Source organism: Adelges cooleyi, unplaced genomic scaffold, assembly GCF_023614345.1.
Source record: "Adelges cooleyi isolate 19-005CV unplaced genomic scaffold, UGA_ACOO_1.1 ACOO_flye_CR_arks_rails_tigmint_CR_PRNA_41, whole genome shotgun sequence".
Lineage (NCBI taxonomy): Eukaryota > Metazoa > Arthropoda > Insecta > Hemiptera > Adelgidae > Adelges > Adelges cooleyi.
The window spans coordinates 4,407,045-4,424,059 of NW_026096090.1; the positions used below are offsets into that span (position 1 = coordinate 4,407,045).

Genomic DNA, 17,015 nt, shown 5'->3' on the forward strand with positions numbered 1-17,015 from the left:
ATCGGTCAGAGGATGCAAGGCTTTTCTAGCTATATTAAATATGTACGGATAAATGCATATTTTGATCTATGGCAAAAGACAGAATAATCAGCTTACCGGTTTGAACCAACTCTAACGACACATATAGAAGTAAATTATGCAATCATACTTTAGTACATACTATATAACGATACATCAATAATATATAATAACGCATCTATACCTATACCTATTGTGTATTCACAAATTCAGAAAAACTCGACAATCATTAATTTTCCCTCGCTTATAAGTTATTATTCTTATAACTTACGAACAGATTTAAGTTTTTTGTATAATTTTACTGAAACAACGTTTAAACATTTGTAGTACATTACCACTCATTGTGTTTCATAAACAATAAATTGGTCTTTAACACCAAAAATTTGAATTTTTGGCATTCAATATTTGGTAACTAGACTATGAAGTCGGAAAACACAAAACTTGCAGCCACTGGTTTGGAAATGTGCATTATGCGTAAAACATATAAAGTTACAGACATTAAAAAATCATTAACGCCGTACAGATGATGGTTTTATTTGAAAATCGTAGTTCCTTTAAAGTAATACATTGTATTAAATTGATATGATCAAAAAACAAATAAATTGAATAATATAACTATATGTTTATGCTTTATAGGATATTTTATGTTATGCAACAAGATTAAAATACATTAATAAAAAAATAAAATACGAAGTGACTGGAAATAAATAACTATATTTCTAAGCATAGTAAAGCGACAAGTAAATTATTATACTCATGAAAAGTTATTTTTGGACTCATTTTAACAAATACCTGATATGACAGTATTACATTCATTAGATAGACTATTGAGAATGTAAAAAAATATCAATTGCATAATAAATAACTTATAATAGAATTGGACCACAGCAGTCGAGTCAAATATAAATAACAAATGAGTACAATTCAGAAAATGAAATGAAAAGCTTTATTTCCTTATAATCTATTTTTTCAATTGAAATCATTATTAAATTACATTTATGTTGTATTATGCATCGTTTCGATTCATCATTAGTGTAGTAAGACATAAGATTTAAGCATCATTCAATTTAGATATTCAGCAATCAATTAGTATGCTTACTTAATTTGGTTAGGAGTACAGTTCCCAAATTCCGAAAGTAATAAGGGTTATAAATAAGGGTATGTTATTGTTTGTCCGTGTTATGAGCACGGACAGTGCAATGTACAAACTGTATTAATAAGTGTCTGAATTTAGAATCAGAACTTTAAGGCCACTTCTAGTGTATAGAGTAGAAAACATCTTTTTAATCATCATCCAATGTCAAATTTCAAGCATGAAAAATAGTTAAGGGCATCTCAAATATTTTTTTCACCAAAAAAATTTAGATTTCACCGTTATAGTGACTTTATAATATTCGTTATAATTTATATAGCACAAAAGAAAAATAGTTAATAATTATTTATTAGGTTATATAATATTCTAATTTTTCAAGAGCGATTTTAAGAGTTTTATAACACCCAAATGTTTAATATTAAATATTATCTCTAATATTCAATAGTGAAATACCTACATTTATTGTATTTCATAGGGACGTTTTGGTAGGTTAAAAAAGAGGCTTTACAAAAGAATTTTTTAACTTTAATTTTTACCATTTTAGTGATTAAATAGTAATATTTAAACATTTTTTTCGAAATGAAGGTGAAAATTATTTTAATAAATTATTCAGATTAAATTCAATTATTTAAAGCAAGTATGGAAAATTAACGTCACTATCTTCACAATTGTAATCTTATTATATATATTTTTAAATAATGACATAATCAAGATTTATGAAATAAAACGTTCTACGTAAAGTTTAAAAATAATTTAACGTTGCGTTGTCTTTAATCATAATTTATTGTCAAACATAATTTACGCGCCTAATATCTCCCTGTTTGTGTACATCTGTCGACTAACGAATCGTGTGGCTTAGAATAAACGGGAATTAAAAAAAAATGTCTTCTATTTTTAAGACAGTAGTCGAATAAATTATGTTTGTGCTATTATGTTTAACCACAATGCACGATGGCCAACATTTTACCTTATTCTCTGTCGATATTTCGTACCAAAATGTTTGCAAGATCTACAAACTAAACATATTATTATTTTATTCGTATCATAATGTAAATAAACTTTAATTGTAGTAAAACCAACATGATTATTTTGTCAACAATTGTATTATCACTATCTGAAGTCTACTAATATACACAAGTTAAACAATTATTACATAATTATCACATTGTCTATCAAAACTGAAAACTTCTATATGGTATCTAGTAATATTAATGCTGTTGACTTAAATAGGTCTTGTAAGTTTTCATAAATTTACAATTTATTCTGTACTCTAGGTCGATGTATTGCTGTAAATGACAAAAGTTATTTTCTAGTCATATTCGGATCCCAACATCTAGTCGATATAGTCCTCGCGAGGATTAGTCTTTTTTTTTTAGTAAGTCCGTTAACACAGTGTAATCGCTAAAAGATTAATGCACGCTGCGTTTGACGTGTGGAACAACAAAATTATTCTGTAACCCATATTGAATTTGACCGAACCTAATCTTTCTGTACATTACAGCAGCAACCCTTCGCACCATCAATATATTTTTTTAGCCCCATATAATGTAGTATAACGAACACAACGTAACACAATCTAAACAATATATAAATTCTATTATTTATAATGCTGTAACACCAAAGGTTCACCGATAGAAACAATGTAAAATTATAACCTAACTAATACATAATGCCTGTAGAGAAAAATATTAGACTCAATAAACAATTGTATAAAAATATTTTTATGTACTAATTTAATTTAGGTTATTATTAAGTAGCAATTTAATGCACTTTGGTTTTGATAATAAGGAGGCTCAATTTATAGATAAATAAGTATAACTACTGTAAAATAAATGAAAAAGAATCCCATTTTGATTATATAGTCAATTTTGATTATATTACCTATCGACTATCGCTCATATATTAAATGTGAAATATGCTATGCAATATTTAGAGTAATAACTTTAGGCAATTCAATGATAGAGTGGTTCTGTGAGATATTATGGAATGTTTGTGGATCAGATGTTAAATTTTCTGCGAGTGAACATGCCAATTATAGTTAGCAACAGAGGTCTCTGTAATTTCAATATGCTAATATAGGTATTATACATTTAATTGTAGCTTGATAACATAGCAAGTTGTGTGCCACTCGTGTCAGACGCCTGTGATCAATTTATCAGTTAGTTTAAAATGATTTCATGGGTATTAGTAGGATGTTAATCTTTTAATTATTAAAAATGTTGTAAAGGTAAACGTTGTTGATTTAATAATGTTATATCGAACCAATAATTATTAACGTAATCAAGCAAATGATATTACAAAATTTTAATGTAAAATATAACTAATTTACTAAAAATGTTTTTATTTTAGTATAATGTATATATTATTTGTAATATAAATATATAATATATTTTTTTTAAAAGGCTGCTATGAGACTATTTTAAGATGTGATAAAGAAAAGATGTATTTACATCATTGTAAATGTAGTTTCTATAGTTACTTTGTACTATCCAAAAGAGCGCGTAGTTCCTTATCATAACCAAAACTCGTATCAACGATTTGCCATATTTCTCACATTGAGTAATACAGAGGCGCCTTCCTCAGTCCTCTTTATTGTCTGTACTTCCATATTGGTACGACAAGTACCTTGTTTGTGCAGTTTAACCATAGACATAAAACATTGTACGTTTAAAAATTATGTTTCGATATTACTCTATTATTTCTCTTATTTAATCGCCGGTTCTTATCACATAGTATCTTTTATTATCTAAAATCTCATTGTTTTTCGTATTTGCAAAATCATTGTCCATCATTGTCACGACATCGATAGCTTCCGACGACTCGATATTGATAACTGAACAATCAAATTGTTAAATAAAAATGAAAGAAAGATTAATTGCTAAAATCATATCAATATAAAAAATACACAACATTTTAATATGCATCGTCAATCGACTTTAGTCAAGAGTATTTGGTTGTCGCTGTGCTTTTCCGAGGTTAAGTTCAAGAGTTCGTTCATTTAACACCCTGGCTACCCTTATCACGTACTTGTGTCTTACGATTCGGTCGCACCTCGTACTTTGTTATTTCTCTCTCTCCGAGTATTCTTAGCTTGCGATTCGTTCACACAGTGTGTGCTCCAATTTCTTAGGAACTCGTGTCTTGCATTTCGTTCGAATTGTATCCTACATTCGTTATCTCTCTATTTAGCTCACTTTAACGACGGCTCTTAGACATCCGCAAAAAGCCGTGACACCGTCGGCAACCCAATCAAGAGTCTTGACACTGTCACTAAATTATTTTTTTGTCTTACGACATATTGGAACGAGTAAAGAAAATTAATTATAGAAAAAACTTTAGCAACACTCGTGGTTATTATTTTTTTGGTTAAGGGTTTATTTACATTTTTAATTATTTTACTTCTTTAAAATTAATTATATTCTAAAATCACATACAGACACTCTGTTAGTGTTTCACTTGAAAATATCGAACCATGAATATTTAAGGTTTTCGTATTGTAATCACATTTACAATAAAATAATAACTTTGTCAAGGACAAGAAAACAGCGAACATTACGAACTTAATTTGTCATTTTAATTAGATTTTTAACGTCAACTGAAGTCCTGGTTTCTATATTTAACTTACGTTACTTTCATAGGAAATTAAACGAAGTTATTGATGTCAATATCCAATATAGGGAAACCTTTAAATTGCCAAAGAAATTGCTCAGTGCAGAACCTCTTGTACACCACTTTTGCGTGATCGTAAAACAGAATTTATATTACACGGTGTACACGTGTCAGCTTCTGCAAAGAGTGCGATTTTTTTTTATTTCTCGGTACAACAATATGCGTACGTCGTTTGTCGATTGCATAACTGCGCCCTATTTATCGAACAGTATTAAAAAAATATATGTTTTAAATACCAAACAGGTACGGTGGAAATCAAAAGTTATTCATTTTTTTGCTTACTGGATTATCGACTGAAAAAACATAAAGCGTTACTTCTTCATAATACTTATTTTCAAATGTTGATACAACGTATTAAACTTTTATATAAAACCTTAAAAAAATATCAAGTAATACGTATCTAAAGACTCTGTGACTTAATGTTTTTTTTTTACACTATTATATAACCTACATAACCTATTTAGTTGGGAGTGTAAGGCGAAGATGAAGAAGATATAACCTAGATAATATTATGACGTTATACATTAAACAAACCGTTAAGCCGTTTATGGTGTCTACCATATTTTAAATAAAAGTAAGTATTTATATATATACATAATAATAAAATAGAGAAATATTGTTGTTACTATTGCGATTTAAAAAGGTCACGATGGAGTCTACGATAATCCAATTATCTTTCCAGCCATGTAGAGGACCGCAGTTAGCCATTATTTTGCTCCCACGTGACCGTCCGGTCCACGGGTTCTTAAAAAATTAGACTTCGCAATCACGGACTGAATATATTTTTTATAAAAAATAACTATATAAATTATTAAACAGCAAAGTCCTATTAGTTTCTATAGTTTTAGAATAGTTAAAAAAACTACACGAAATCATAAACTACATTACAATTCAATAAGAAAATAAAAGAATTATTGGTTTTTTTTTTTTTAATTTAATTATTATTTAGTTCTTATTGTAAAAGCCATTTTGTAGGTTGTTGATTTTTTTATCAACTTAAACGTTACCTACCTATATCCGCATGGATTATTTCATACACATATGTATATTGCCCCAATATTCATTTGTGATAGGTTTTGAGTCCACAAAGCTCCTGGGTGTACATCATTGATCATATACCAATAGCTTATTTTATCTTAAAAAAACCATCTCATAATAAAAAACTAAAATAAAGGTTTTGTACTCCAGTGACTACAGTCTGTCTCTGTATCACAGGACCAATTTATCTAAAGACGGTAGCAGGTTTTTGCCGCTGTCTTTTGTGTGTAACCGAATAAGTTATTTTCTACGAAATATATCACTTTCAAGACTTAACGATACCCGATTTTTCACTCCTTTATCAGTCTCTCTTCAGGATCATGTAAAATAAAAACGCGAAGTATCCTGATCCAAGATATTATATATTAAAATGTTATCCTTTGAAACGAAACAGATGAATTACATACACACACATACACACATATACATATAAATAAAAGATGATCCTACTTCGGTTGATGTTCGTGATAAGAATTTCGATAGTCATGTCAGTAAATATTAAAACGAGCGGTCAAGTATAAAAACTTGCCAAAATTTGATGATTTCTTAACGCCATCACGGCCATCTCGTAGTGCTTATATGTCAAAACCCTAAATTGGAGATATATAGCGCTACCATTATTTGTTGGGTTTGTTCAGTACGGTTTTGACGATTGTTAAGTCTATTCCATTTACTGCAACCATTTACAGTATCACTTGGACCGTGCAACCCTTCTATGTGGCTAAATGTTGCCTCCTCTCTGAGGAAATAGAGTTAGTGCGTAACAACGTGCACATACATCCACCAACTTGTAGCTAATACATACTATAATATAACATAGGTTTATAGAAAAGTTTTGAACAAAAAGGCTACTTCTGATTTATGTACTATTAAACTATCACACAGCAAAATAAAGATTATATACAGAGTGATCTATTAAACGTAAGCCAGTCATTTCCTCGGAAAATAATAGCAATTTTTCTTTTTGAAAACATCTTTTATTGTTTATGTTGTTTTACAATATTATAAAATTAAATCGATTACACGGTATAATCAGTATATTGTAATTTTAACTCTATAAAATAGAACTTATGTGAACATTACTTGAATACAGCGATGTAAATCATAAGTTTAAAATTAACCGATGTTTCTAATCATATAGAAAATTAAAGAATATTAACCTTTATACTATAAATGCTTAATTATCGACATTTTTGTCTCAATACTATGGCTAGAAATTTGAATTATTTGTATTATTGTCCTAATATTGTTAAATAATTTCACTCTTATTTTCCATGATGTATCTATACACAAGTACATGCCAAAAGTAATTATAATGTCTCATTAAATAATATTTCATGTTTAGGAAATTTGAAAACATACAATTAATAGGTTTATGATAATATATTACACTAATGCCTGTTCTTAATTTATAAATTAAAAGCCGTAGGTAACTGAGAAAATTGAGAGCCGGGGGTTCGATCGTGTACTGGTTTAACAAAAGATGCATAAGCCTGATCTGTGTCCTCTAAAAGGTAGGTTAGTGTCATATTTTAGGTCACTAAGGGTCTAAAATTTGCATAATAAAATGTACAGGGATTCGATGTTCTTCAGGGAATGTCTGTTCAACGCATACAATACATACTACTATGTTGGTTGATTAATAAGCAACAACTAATATATTATAATGACACTGCGTTATTATAACGGTCACTTAAAATAAATATGGCTTTATGATGATTTTCAATGTTCATTTTTACATTATAATATTATAATTACTACCATTTAATATAACTACCAGATATAATATCGATACCAAAAATATAAAAGCAATAATTTAAATAATGCCTACAAGCGGCTTTAAATGTTGATACTAATTTTTAGGGTTTTTGAAATGTTAAAGTTTATTGGGAGTATAAACGAATACACAATATAATTAATCGTTCTTAACAGTAGAAACAAATTTAGCTAGTACGATTGTGTATTTTGAAATATCGACAAATTATAACAATTATCAATTTATTTCCACTCCAAAAATGAGTATAATCCTACACGTTCCTTATTAAATATACATCTTTTGCTTTCGAAAATAAACGATGATATAGTATAGTTTTCAGACGCGCCTCTTTAAAATAATTAATTATTTATAATTATTCGAGAGTAGTTTTTATGGCCTAGTTCGGTTACCTGTGGGGAAAATGGTAGTCTCTCTCTCTCTGTACAGTCACCTGCCACAAAAAGAGAGACAATTCGTAGCCAAGTGTAGAACCGGCGACAGTGAGCACTGTAGTGAACAGCTAACACACTGCCGCCTTACCCACTTGGCCACTCATTCTCGATTAATTCTATAATTATACTTGTTATATAATCTCTCCTTATCTATTATAATTATAACAGACATTTAGTTTCTGGGAACATTTTTCCTAATGATACAATTTTCTGTAGATCAATGTTTTAAGGATCATTTTCAAGTAAATCCTCGCGTTTGTTTGTGAAATGGAAAGCGTCTACAATCGAATAATTTACGAACTCGAGAACAACTCTGGTTGTGATCAACAATCTTATGTGTTATTTTCGAGATGGAACTCTTGATGTAAAATTTAAAACAGACAGAAAATAAATTAATCTCAATTGTTTGTAATACGATAATGTACCGAGTAGAACATAATATTGTACAAAATAAAAACACAAGCGTCTAGCGAGTGCAATCAGATGTAATGCTGTACGACTGAAGCGAGGTCGCTGCTCATTCCGTTTCAATTTCTAATTCGCCCATAATATAGTACGATGGTACGAACTTAATACCGTCATTCTACCGTTACCACAGACCTACGCTATAGACGACGACAACGCTGCGGATGCTAGGTTAATTTTCTGACGAACGTGACTAGCATAGCAATATCCCCGCGGCGAATAATCAGCGAAAGCACCCTCGAACATCACGGTGAACTAACGTGGCGGCGGCTGTTGAAAAGAAATAAAAACCAATTTTCCGTCGGATACACCCCGCCACAACGTCGACCGATCATAATATAGCCGGTAAAGTCCATACCTGTCGTTGGCTAACAAAACGACCGCGTTGTTCAGACCAAAAGAGCGAGAGCACCTACCCTTTTCGCCAATTCCGCTCTCGCCACGACTCTATATAAAACAATATATTACTTATATTACTTACTTACATAATATATCATAGTAATAATAATAACTTTAAAAATAATAACAAAATATCATATATTTTATCACAGCCGACCAGGGGTCGCTAACGTTTAATAATTTCTAACCTAAGCTCATCGATAAAGCGTAAGCATACTTAACGCCAATAATAAATAACTGACAGAATCATGTACTCGTAAATTGATCATCTTTACTCATTTTCAATGTAAAATTAATATACGTTTATCAACTTGCTGATTTTCACCGAAATTCAAAAACCTAACCTAACCTACCTACACACCTATGAATAATATTTTGTATTATTATAAATACATTTATTTTATAGTTCTTTGTCTCCTTCGTCACTTTTATCAATTCTTAACGTAAAAAATATGATATTGCAGTTAGAGGTTGTAGTACTGTAGCGTGTGAAAGTTTAAGACTTAGGCGACCGTATCCAAATAATTGAAAAAAGTAACTATAAAAAAGACAAAGAGCAATACACAGATACGGCCGCCTAAGTCTTTAACCTCCACACGCAACAGTTTTCTTCAATCTCTACAATACCATTATTCATACAAGAAGATTTATCGTTAATAATGAAACTTATTACAAAAACTAAAGAAAACTCTTTAAACGCCACCGAAACGCTACCTCGATCTCGGCAGGTCTAACACTAACTTCCTAACCTACCCCTTCCTCTCACACATAACTCCTTTCATGAAATATGCATTCATTAACCCGTATACATCAAATTAAATATACGTTTTAAGTAATTAGCAAAACTATTAATAGCACCTATAACTAATGTTAAATTATAATCTAATAACCCAGCCTTTTAACTTTTTTAAATAATATCTATTTTTAAAAATCAAACAAATCTTATACGTTTTTAATTATCTATCAAGCAAGGCTAACGGAATTTTAATGAGAATCTATATAGTTCGAATACAATGCATCCATTTTGTATCAATAACATATGCAATAATCGGAAAGTACAAAACAGGTATATACCGTCACGGCCAAGATTTATGGACGATTCTGTTTCGATCTGATGGTGGTGTGCAAACTACAGAAGAAATAAATTATTTCAATGTCTACAGCCTTAACCCACTATCTTGTGCGATCTGTAAGTGCTTGTAAATGCACTCAAAAACTACATTATTCAATCGAGATTGAAACTAGTAATATTATATTGCTTGGATATATTTTATGTATGGATCATTAAAATACAAACCCGATTAGCGATTTAAAAACAACAAATGTCAAAAAATACATTTTTCTCCGATAGCGATAAAAGAATCAAGAATAATATTTTAATCGACCTGAAAAGTATCGTAAAATAGACACCCATATGAAATTAATGCAGCAAGCCGTGAGTTAATATCTATAATCACTTTTAGGAAGACATCATTGGCGGTTTAGAGCATTGTAGATTTAACCAAATACTTAATTTTGTTGTTTATTCGCCAGGCGTATCCACGACCCGAATTGCCGGCCTTAATCACTTATTATATCAAAACTATTTACTCGGTCACATTATTGTTTTTAAGAATTATGTTAATAAATAAATTTCAAATCATACACAATAGAAGGTTTAAAAATATAAAAATTGTATTATGAATACGAAAATCGTATTACTTTTTAAATTTTGACTTTTTATACTGATAAACAGACTCGATTGTGCTTCGACCCTTTTGTCCAGACATTACCGTCACACTAATAGCAGAATTAACAGCCACTCTAACAACCCACATTAGTATGGGTATTATATTTAGTGGGTATTTAAATATATTAATTATATTTTTCTACGATAACTTGTGCTTGAAAAAAATATAATATTAAAAGCGTGGCATCTGTCCAATAAAATATTATCCACGAATGTATTTTAAACATGTTACCTAAACTATATACTATGTTCTACAAAAGTAATATTGTCATTTAATTATAAAATGTAATCGATGAAATTTTATTAATTTTTTAATTATCTCTATTATAATTGTGCAATACAATATAAAATAATCACTAATATGGTTAAATACGGTTAATTAATAGTTGAAAATAATCAATCTCTATTGGATATTTTTTTTATTTGATATTGATAAATCGTATATTTAAAATTTTTAACTCTATCTAATAAAAAACTAAAAATAAAGAATTATCACATCAAAGCTAACTTCTATCGTTAAGTACTTAACGTTTTGAAATGATACTTAATCTCCGCGTGAGATTTTTCTAGTTTTATACAAAACTTTTACATTGTTCTATAGGATATTATGTTAAATACTTCAGAGCTAACAAACTTAAACAATTCCAAACTTCTCTTAAGAAAACTGAATAGTTAGGAGGTCTTATAGTTTATATGCACTAGTTTACTAAAGATAATAATTTACGGACAATATCTGTCATGGCCAAGTGTTAAAACAAACACAAGATATCTTGAAGGCAGGCTTATTAAGTGTTGTGTGATTATTATTATTATGATTATGAACAATTTTCGATATAAACATGTATATAACAACAAATTTAATACCTGTTGAAGTTGAAAATGTATAATAAAAATCAATGCAAAACGCAATATAAAATAAAATATTTAAAATACTTTGAAAATTATTTCATAACGTAAATATAAAAATGTGTGTTTTTTATATTGTTTCAAATAGAATCTACATGGAATATAATTTAACAACTTTGACATTTTTATTGACAAATAGATTCTATTGAAATGTTTTTAACGAATGTGTTATCATTTATCATTTTGCAATGTAATATCATCTAAAATAGTGACTTCCGTCTTTTGATTTGCTTTGTTGTTTTTTTTTATTTATTGTTTTATTTAAATATTATTTCTCGCTGTTTTTCTGCTTGTAAAAGAAAAACACATACGCTTGACTACTTTCATTAAAAATATCTATTATGTTTTTTCCCAAGACTTCCGAAAGGTAACAGTATACAATCCTAGATATCGCCACCCGGTAGAACAATGACACAACTGCAAAATTTTGTAATCTGGACTAAATGCTTCAATGTGTTTAGATATAGCGAACGCATAAGGTAGATCGACGGAACTGTAGTTGTAATAATTAATCGTGCATTCATTTATAATAACATTTTAGTGAAAAATAATTTGGTTTTTTGGTTCTCCTGTAAAATAAAAAATATTGCAGTTGTGTCATTGTTCTACCGGTGATATATAATTCACATCGGAGAATATTAAATTTAATTCTACTCAGGGTTAACGACTACGGTATTCAGCAAAAACGACAAATTAATTATATTTGTAAAACCGTCGTCTAGACTTATTATTGTATATTATGTTTGTTAACAAACAAATGTATAGTTAAATTTAGCTGAATTATGATTAATGAATATTAAACATCATTAATAGGAATCTATTTGTAGACTTTTTTTTATGGTATGTTATCGTATATAAATAAAGTTTCTTTCGTTCTGGTCGTTTGACAAATTAACATTAATAAAATCACAAAAATATTGTTAAAATTATAGCTAACACATAAGAAAACTTAAGCAATACATAAATAAATACGTTTTTCATTTACATGATCATCACCTTACAACTTAACAGACCTTGTAGGTTTATATTCATAAATAGAGTATTATTAAGGACATATTGGGAGAGAAAGACCGAGGGCAGAATATATATTACTCAAATCATGAAGGACAAAAATAGGGAAAAATACAATGACCAAAATGAATTAATCTTAAACAGGGAGGTATGGACAAATTAATCTTAGAATAAATAAATAACTATAAAAAGATTAATAAAATATGGTGAATGATACTGAAGTATAAAATGTATTTGATTTTATTTTACATTATTTAAAAATACACACATTAGAAAATATAAATATAGTATTATATTTTGTGTCATATAAATCTCTATAATATAAATAATTTTATTTATATTAAATAATAAAAATTATGTATAATATATGGACTTTGCGCGGAATTTTTATTAATTTTACTTTTTAGTATAATTTTAGAGAAATGGCCACACGACTGGAGCGCATGATGACGGAAACCCATCGAACCATAATTGATCTACTTGCCCAGGACACCGGCGATGGCTGCAAACCAATCTACGGATTAGTAACTATAGAGAGAATGTAATTGATGCAATTCTCGATTTATCAAACAATTTTGGGTCAGTTACTGAAATTATAAAATAATATATTTCACATTGATATTTATATAAATAAATTAAAACTCACATAAATAAAATGTATGAAAAGTGTGTTACCTTTTTAGTTCTTTTATAGTATTTATAGTTCTCAGAACTATAAATACTATATAAAATATTTCAGCGATAAATTGTATACCTTAATAATTTATTGTACGGTCGAAGAAAGGAACGCAGCCAATTTTCACAAATACTAAATCATTTTATTTTTCAATGAAAGTTTTTTGTATATACTAACTTGTTTGTTAGGCAACCCAATTCATAAGTAGGTGAAAATAACAAAATCCGCTATTAAACAATTGTAATATTGATGAACGTTAGAATACGTTCACTAATATTAACGAAGTCGGTATACTTGTTTTATCGTGTGAATTTTTAAGGGTATAAGCTATGATTTATAGAGTTTCAACATCATTTTGTTTACTGCGCTGTCCGTGTCATCCATATACTAGTGAGTGACAAGCTTGCCGAGGGTAAAACAGGCAAATTACTCATCTATGACTAAAATAACTTGACGTATAAAATCTTTACTGCTATAAACAGATGTTATTTGATAGATGGTAGTACATCGTGTATGATAGGATTTTAAAAGTATCTAATGTATAACGAAGAATGTATTCGTACCAAATGGCACGTGATCAATATCAAAAACAAGAAACGAGCAAATTGAACTAATACGTATAGTTAACTTAAAGTGCAGTATTTCCACAGTATAGATCTGGGACATTATTATTTTTACGATGCTACTAAAAAAAACAGCCAGACACTTAATGTATTTATTCATGTTGATTATTTTATTTTATTTTATAAAACTACACTATTTATAGAACTCTAAGTTCACTGCGATATTATATAATGATTGATTTTACAACGATGGAATTATTTTATTAGCAGCTGAGTCACTCGATAACATATTATCATAAGTGGTTGATAACTTGAAGGGTGAAAAGTTAAAGAAATACCCCCTTCTCCAAAACGTCAAAACAACGCGCGACATATTTTACATATTTTTCAAGTTTCAGCATTGATACGTTATAACTTTTAAAAAAAAAACGTTCGGTCTGAGTCAACGTATTTTTTGGATATTTTCTTTGCGTCCACTCAGAAGGTAGTGCGTGTGACACTATTGCCCATTTATATACATATATTGTACTACTTAATTTATATAAATCACAGTAAATTACCAATAACTGTTTATATAGGTAAACGATGTAATTTGAATTTTAAACGTGAAAACTGCAAAGGTAATTTTTTTTAATATTTTCGTTTTATCCATGTGCATGAACAGGGTTCATGCATAAAAATATGAACACGGACATGAATAATTCATGTTCATTGAACACTCTCTAACGTGCATACTTAGACAACGTTGAAAACAAACTTAATTAAGTTTGTTTTGAAACATTAATTGTTTTAAGTTATTTTTATTTCTATCTAAAGCTAAGTTCTATCTAAGGCTACTCGTTGCTTCGGACCTAATAATTGTGAGATATACATACAGATGTACGTGTATATTTTTTCAACTTCATTTTCATTTTTAACTCACTTTCTTCCCACTCTCTTCTACCCCCTAAAAAAATCAGTGATTGTATTCAGTGAGGGGCGACGACGTTGAAAACAAACTTAATTAAGTTTGTTTCAAAACATTAATTGTTTTAAGTTATTTTTATTTCTATCTAAAGCTAAGTGTATCCTACTCGTTGCTTCGGACCTAATAATTGTAAGATAGATATTAGAGTTATCGGTTTTCTAATTATGTAAATAACTATACCTTAGTATTAACGATAACAAAACATGTATTAATAACTCAATAATTTTACAACGAGAAATCATTAGTCAACTATCGTATTAAACGCAATGAAATCAAGATGCGCGTGTAATCTTGGGTTAGTTCACCTGAATTCCTTAGAAACCCCTTAATGTTAATCCAAGCATAACTCACTGAATGTATGCATAAACGATCAACATTATAATGAACAATCAAATTATCTCTCACGAATACTTGGACACGACCCAGAATCAACTCGAAATTTAACCAACTTTGTGGAACTCGCAAACCTAACAAACACAATTTAAGGTAAATGTTCAAATTCACGTACGCACACTTATTAATACATTATAATTAATAATAATCATCATCACCACCAGCTTAACGGGCCTTTAAGGCCAAACACTGCCATCATAAGAATTAAGATGATGGTTTCAAGACGGATTCGTTGTATAATTATAAATTTATTGTAAAACTCGAGTTTTGTTGAAAACTCAATAGCATTAATAACTGTAATTAAAATTCAATAGCTGCGAATATAAACAATTGTTTCGAAGAATACAAAATATCTATAGGTAAATGCGTTTTTCTTATTACAAGGAGGACCATATTTTCGAATACACAACAATGAAGAATATTTATGATACCGCTACCGTATCTATCGTGTCGGCCTACCGTCGTTTTTTACGTTGACATTATGTTTTATCAAAGTAAACATTCTGAAAAAACCATTATATACCTACACGTGTACCGCAAAAAAACTGACAGGATAAAATTACCAGTACACAATGAAAATGCAGTAGCCCAACGCAATAACAAAAGTTTAATGGATCTTTTTTTTTTTATTATTAACAAAATTATGATTTTAAATGTAAAACTATTATTCTTTTTACTTTAACGAGAACTCAAAAATGAACTAATAAACAAAGCTTTTAAGTATTTGTAAATAAATATATTATCATTTTCAAGTTCTTAAGTGTGTCAAATATTCTATGCAAACAGTTTAAGTAGGTACTATAAGATAGCTGGCAAATTAACAACGTAAATATACCTTCACCCTTTATTTAGAATGTAATATTATTATAATAAAGTTATACAATATACGAAGTTTTCATATTTATTTTTTGCACATTGTATTGAAAGCTGAAATTTACAAAATCATCTTAACAAATACCTAACCTAACCGTTGAGTCCGGTTTTCAGATAAGTTTTGTCGATTTTCAGATAGAAGGATTAGATAGAATACAGTAACCGCCGTCCGAGAATTTACCTGTTTTAATTTGTATGTGAAAAAGTTTAATAAACAAAGATTAAATATAATCAGTCGACCTGTTTAAAGCTATTAACGAGAATGTATTATTGAATTCTTATTTTGAATTTTCAATCTTACGACAGTTGTTTTAAACTATGATACTTACACTTTTCCACAATTATGTATTTAAATATGACATTAAGTAGGTTTATATAATATGTTTTTATACGCAGATTCGATATATATTTTACCAAACTTAGTGCCTACCTAATACAGATGACATTTAAATATTTAATACAGCTTACTATTTCAATGTTATAAATTTATTGTAATAGCAATATGCATATTTTTTCTAACAGATATATTTCTTTGGTATATATATATATATATATATTTATTTATTTATTTTCGTAGAACTCTTACCTGTGGTATTTTGAAGAGTCGAAGCAAATTCGCTACTTGGACAGATGTAACGCTCGAAGCGGCACCAACTACACCAGATATTACTTTTTTCACTTGTGATTTATTACAGTGAGTATATTGAGTGTCGTCGATGTTGCTAATAGAACCTAAAAAAAATAATACAATTTCTTTCAATTTACATTTTGATTTTATTCGTTATTATAAAAAAAACATGGATTATAAGTATATGAATATTCAATACATGAATATATTATATAATATAGTAATTTAATATAGTGTAATACACCAATATATTCAAATTCAAAGAACTTCAAAAAACATTATTTTTTAAAAACCGTTCTCTTTTAAAAAAAATAAGGTTCCTATCACTGGATAGCTTTCCTACTCGTAGTTCCAAGCCATTATTTACATTGTTAACCTA

At 28.8% G+C, this 17,015-nt stretch overlaps 1 protein-coding gene across 2 annotated transcripts in view; it reads right to left on the reverse strand.

Moving 5' to 3' along the window:
- LOC126841928 (metabotropic glutamate receptor 2-like) overlaps positions 1-17,015 on the reverse strand; it is a 150,938-nt gene that overhangs the window by 101,705 nt on the left and 32,218 nt on the right. For both annotated transcript variants that reach the window (XR_007686248.1, XM_050578739.1), the window contains exon 3: positions 16,595-16,740. Coding sequence is in view for 1 of the 2 variants with exons in the window: in XM_050578739.1 (XP_050434696.1) it covers positions 16,595-16,740 (146 nt within the window). In the remaining variant the exon portion in view is untranslated. The remainder of the gene's footprint in view (positions 1-16,594; positions 16,741-17,015) is intronic.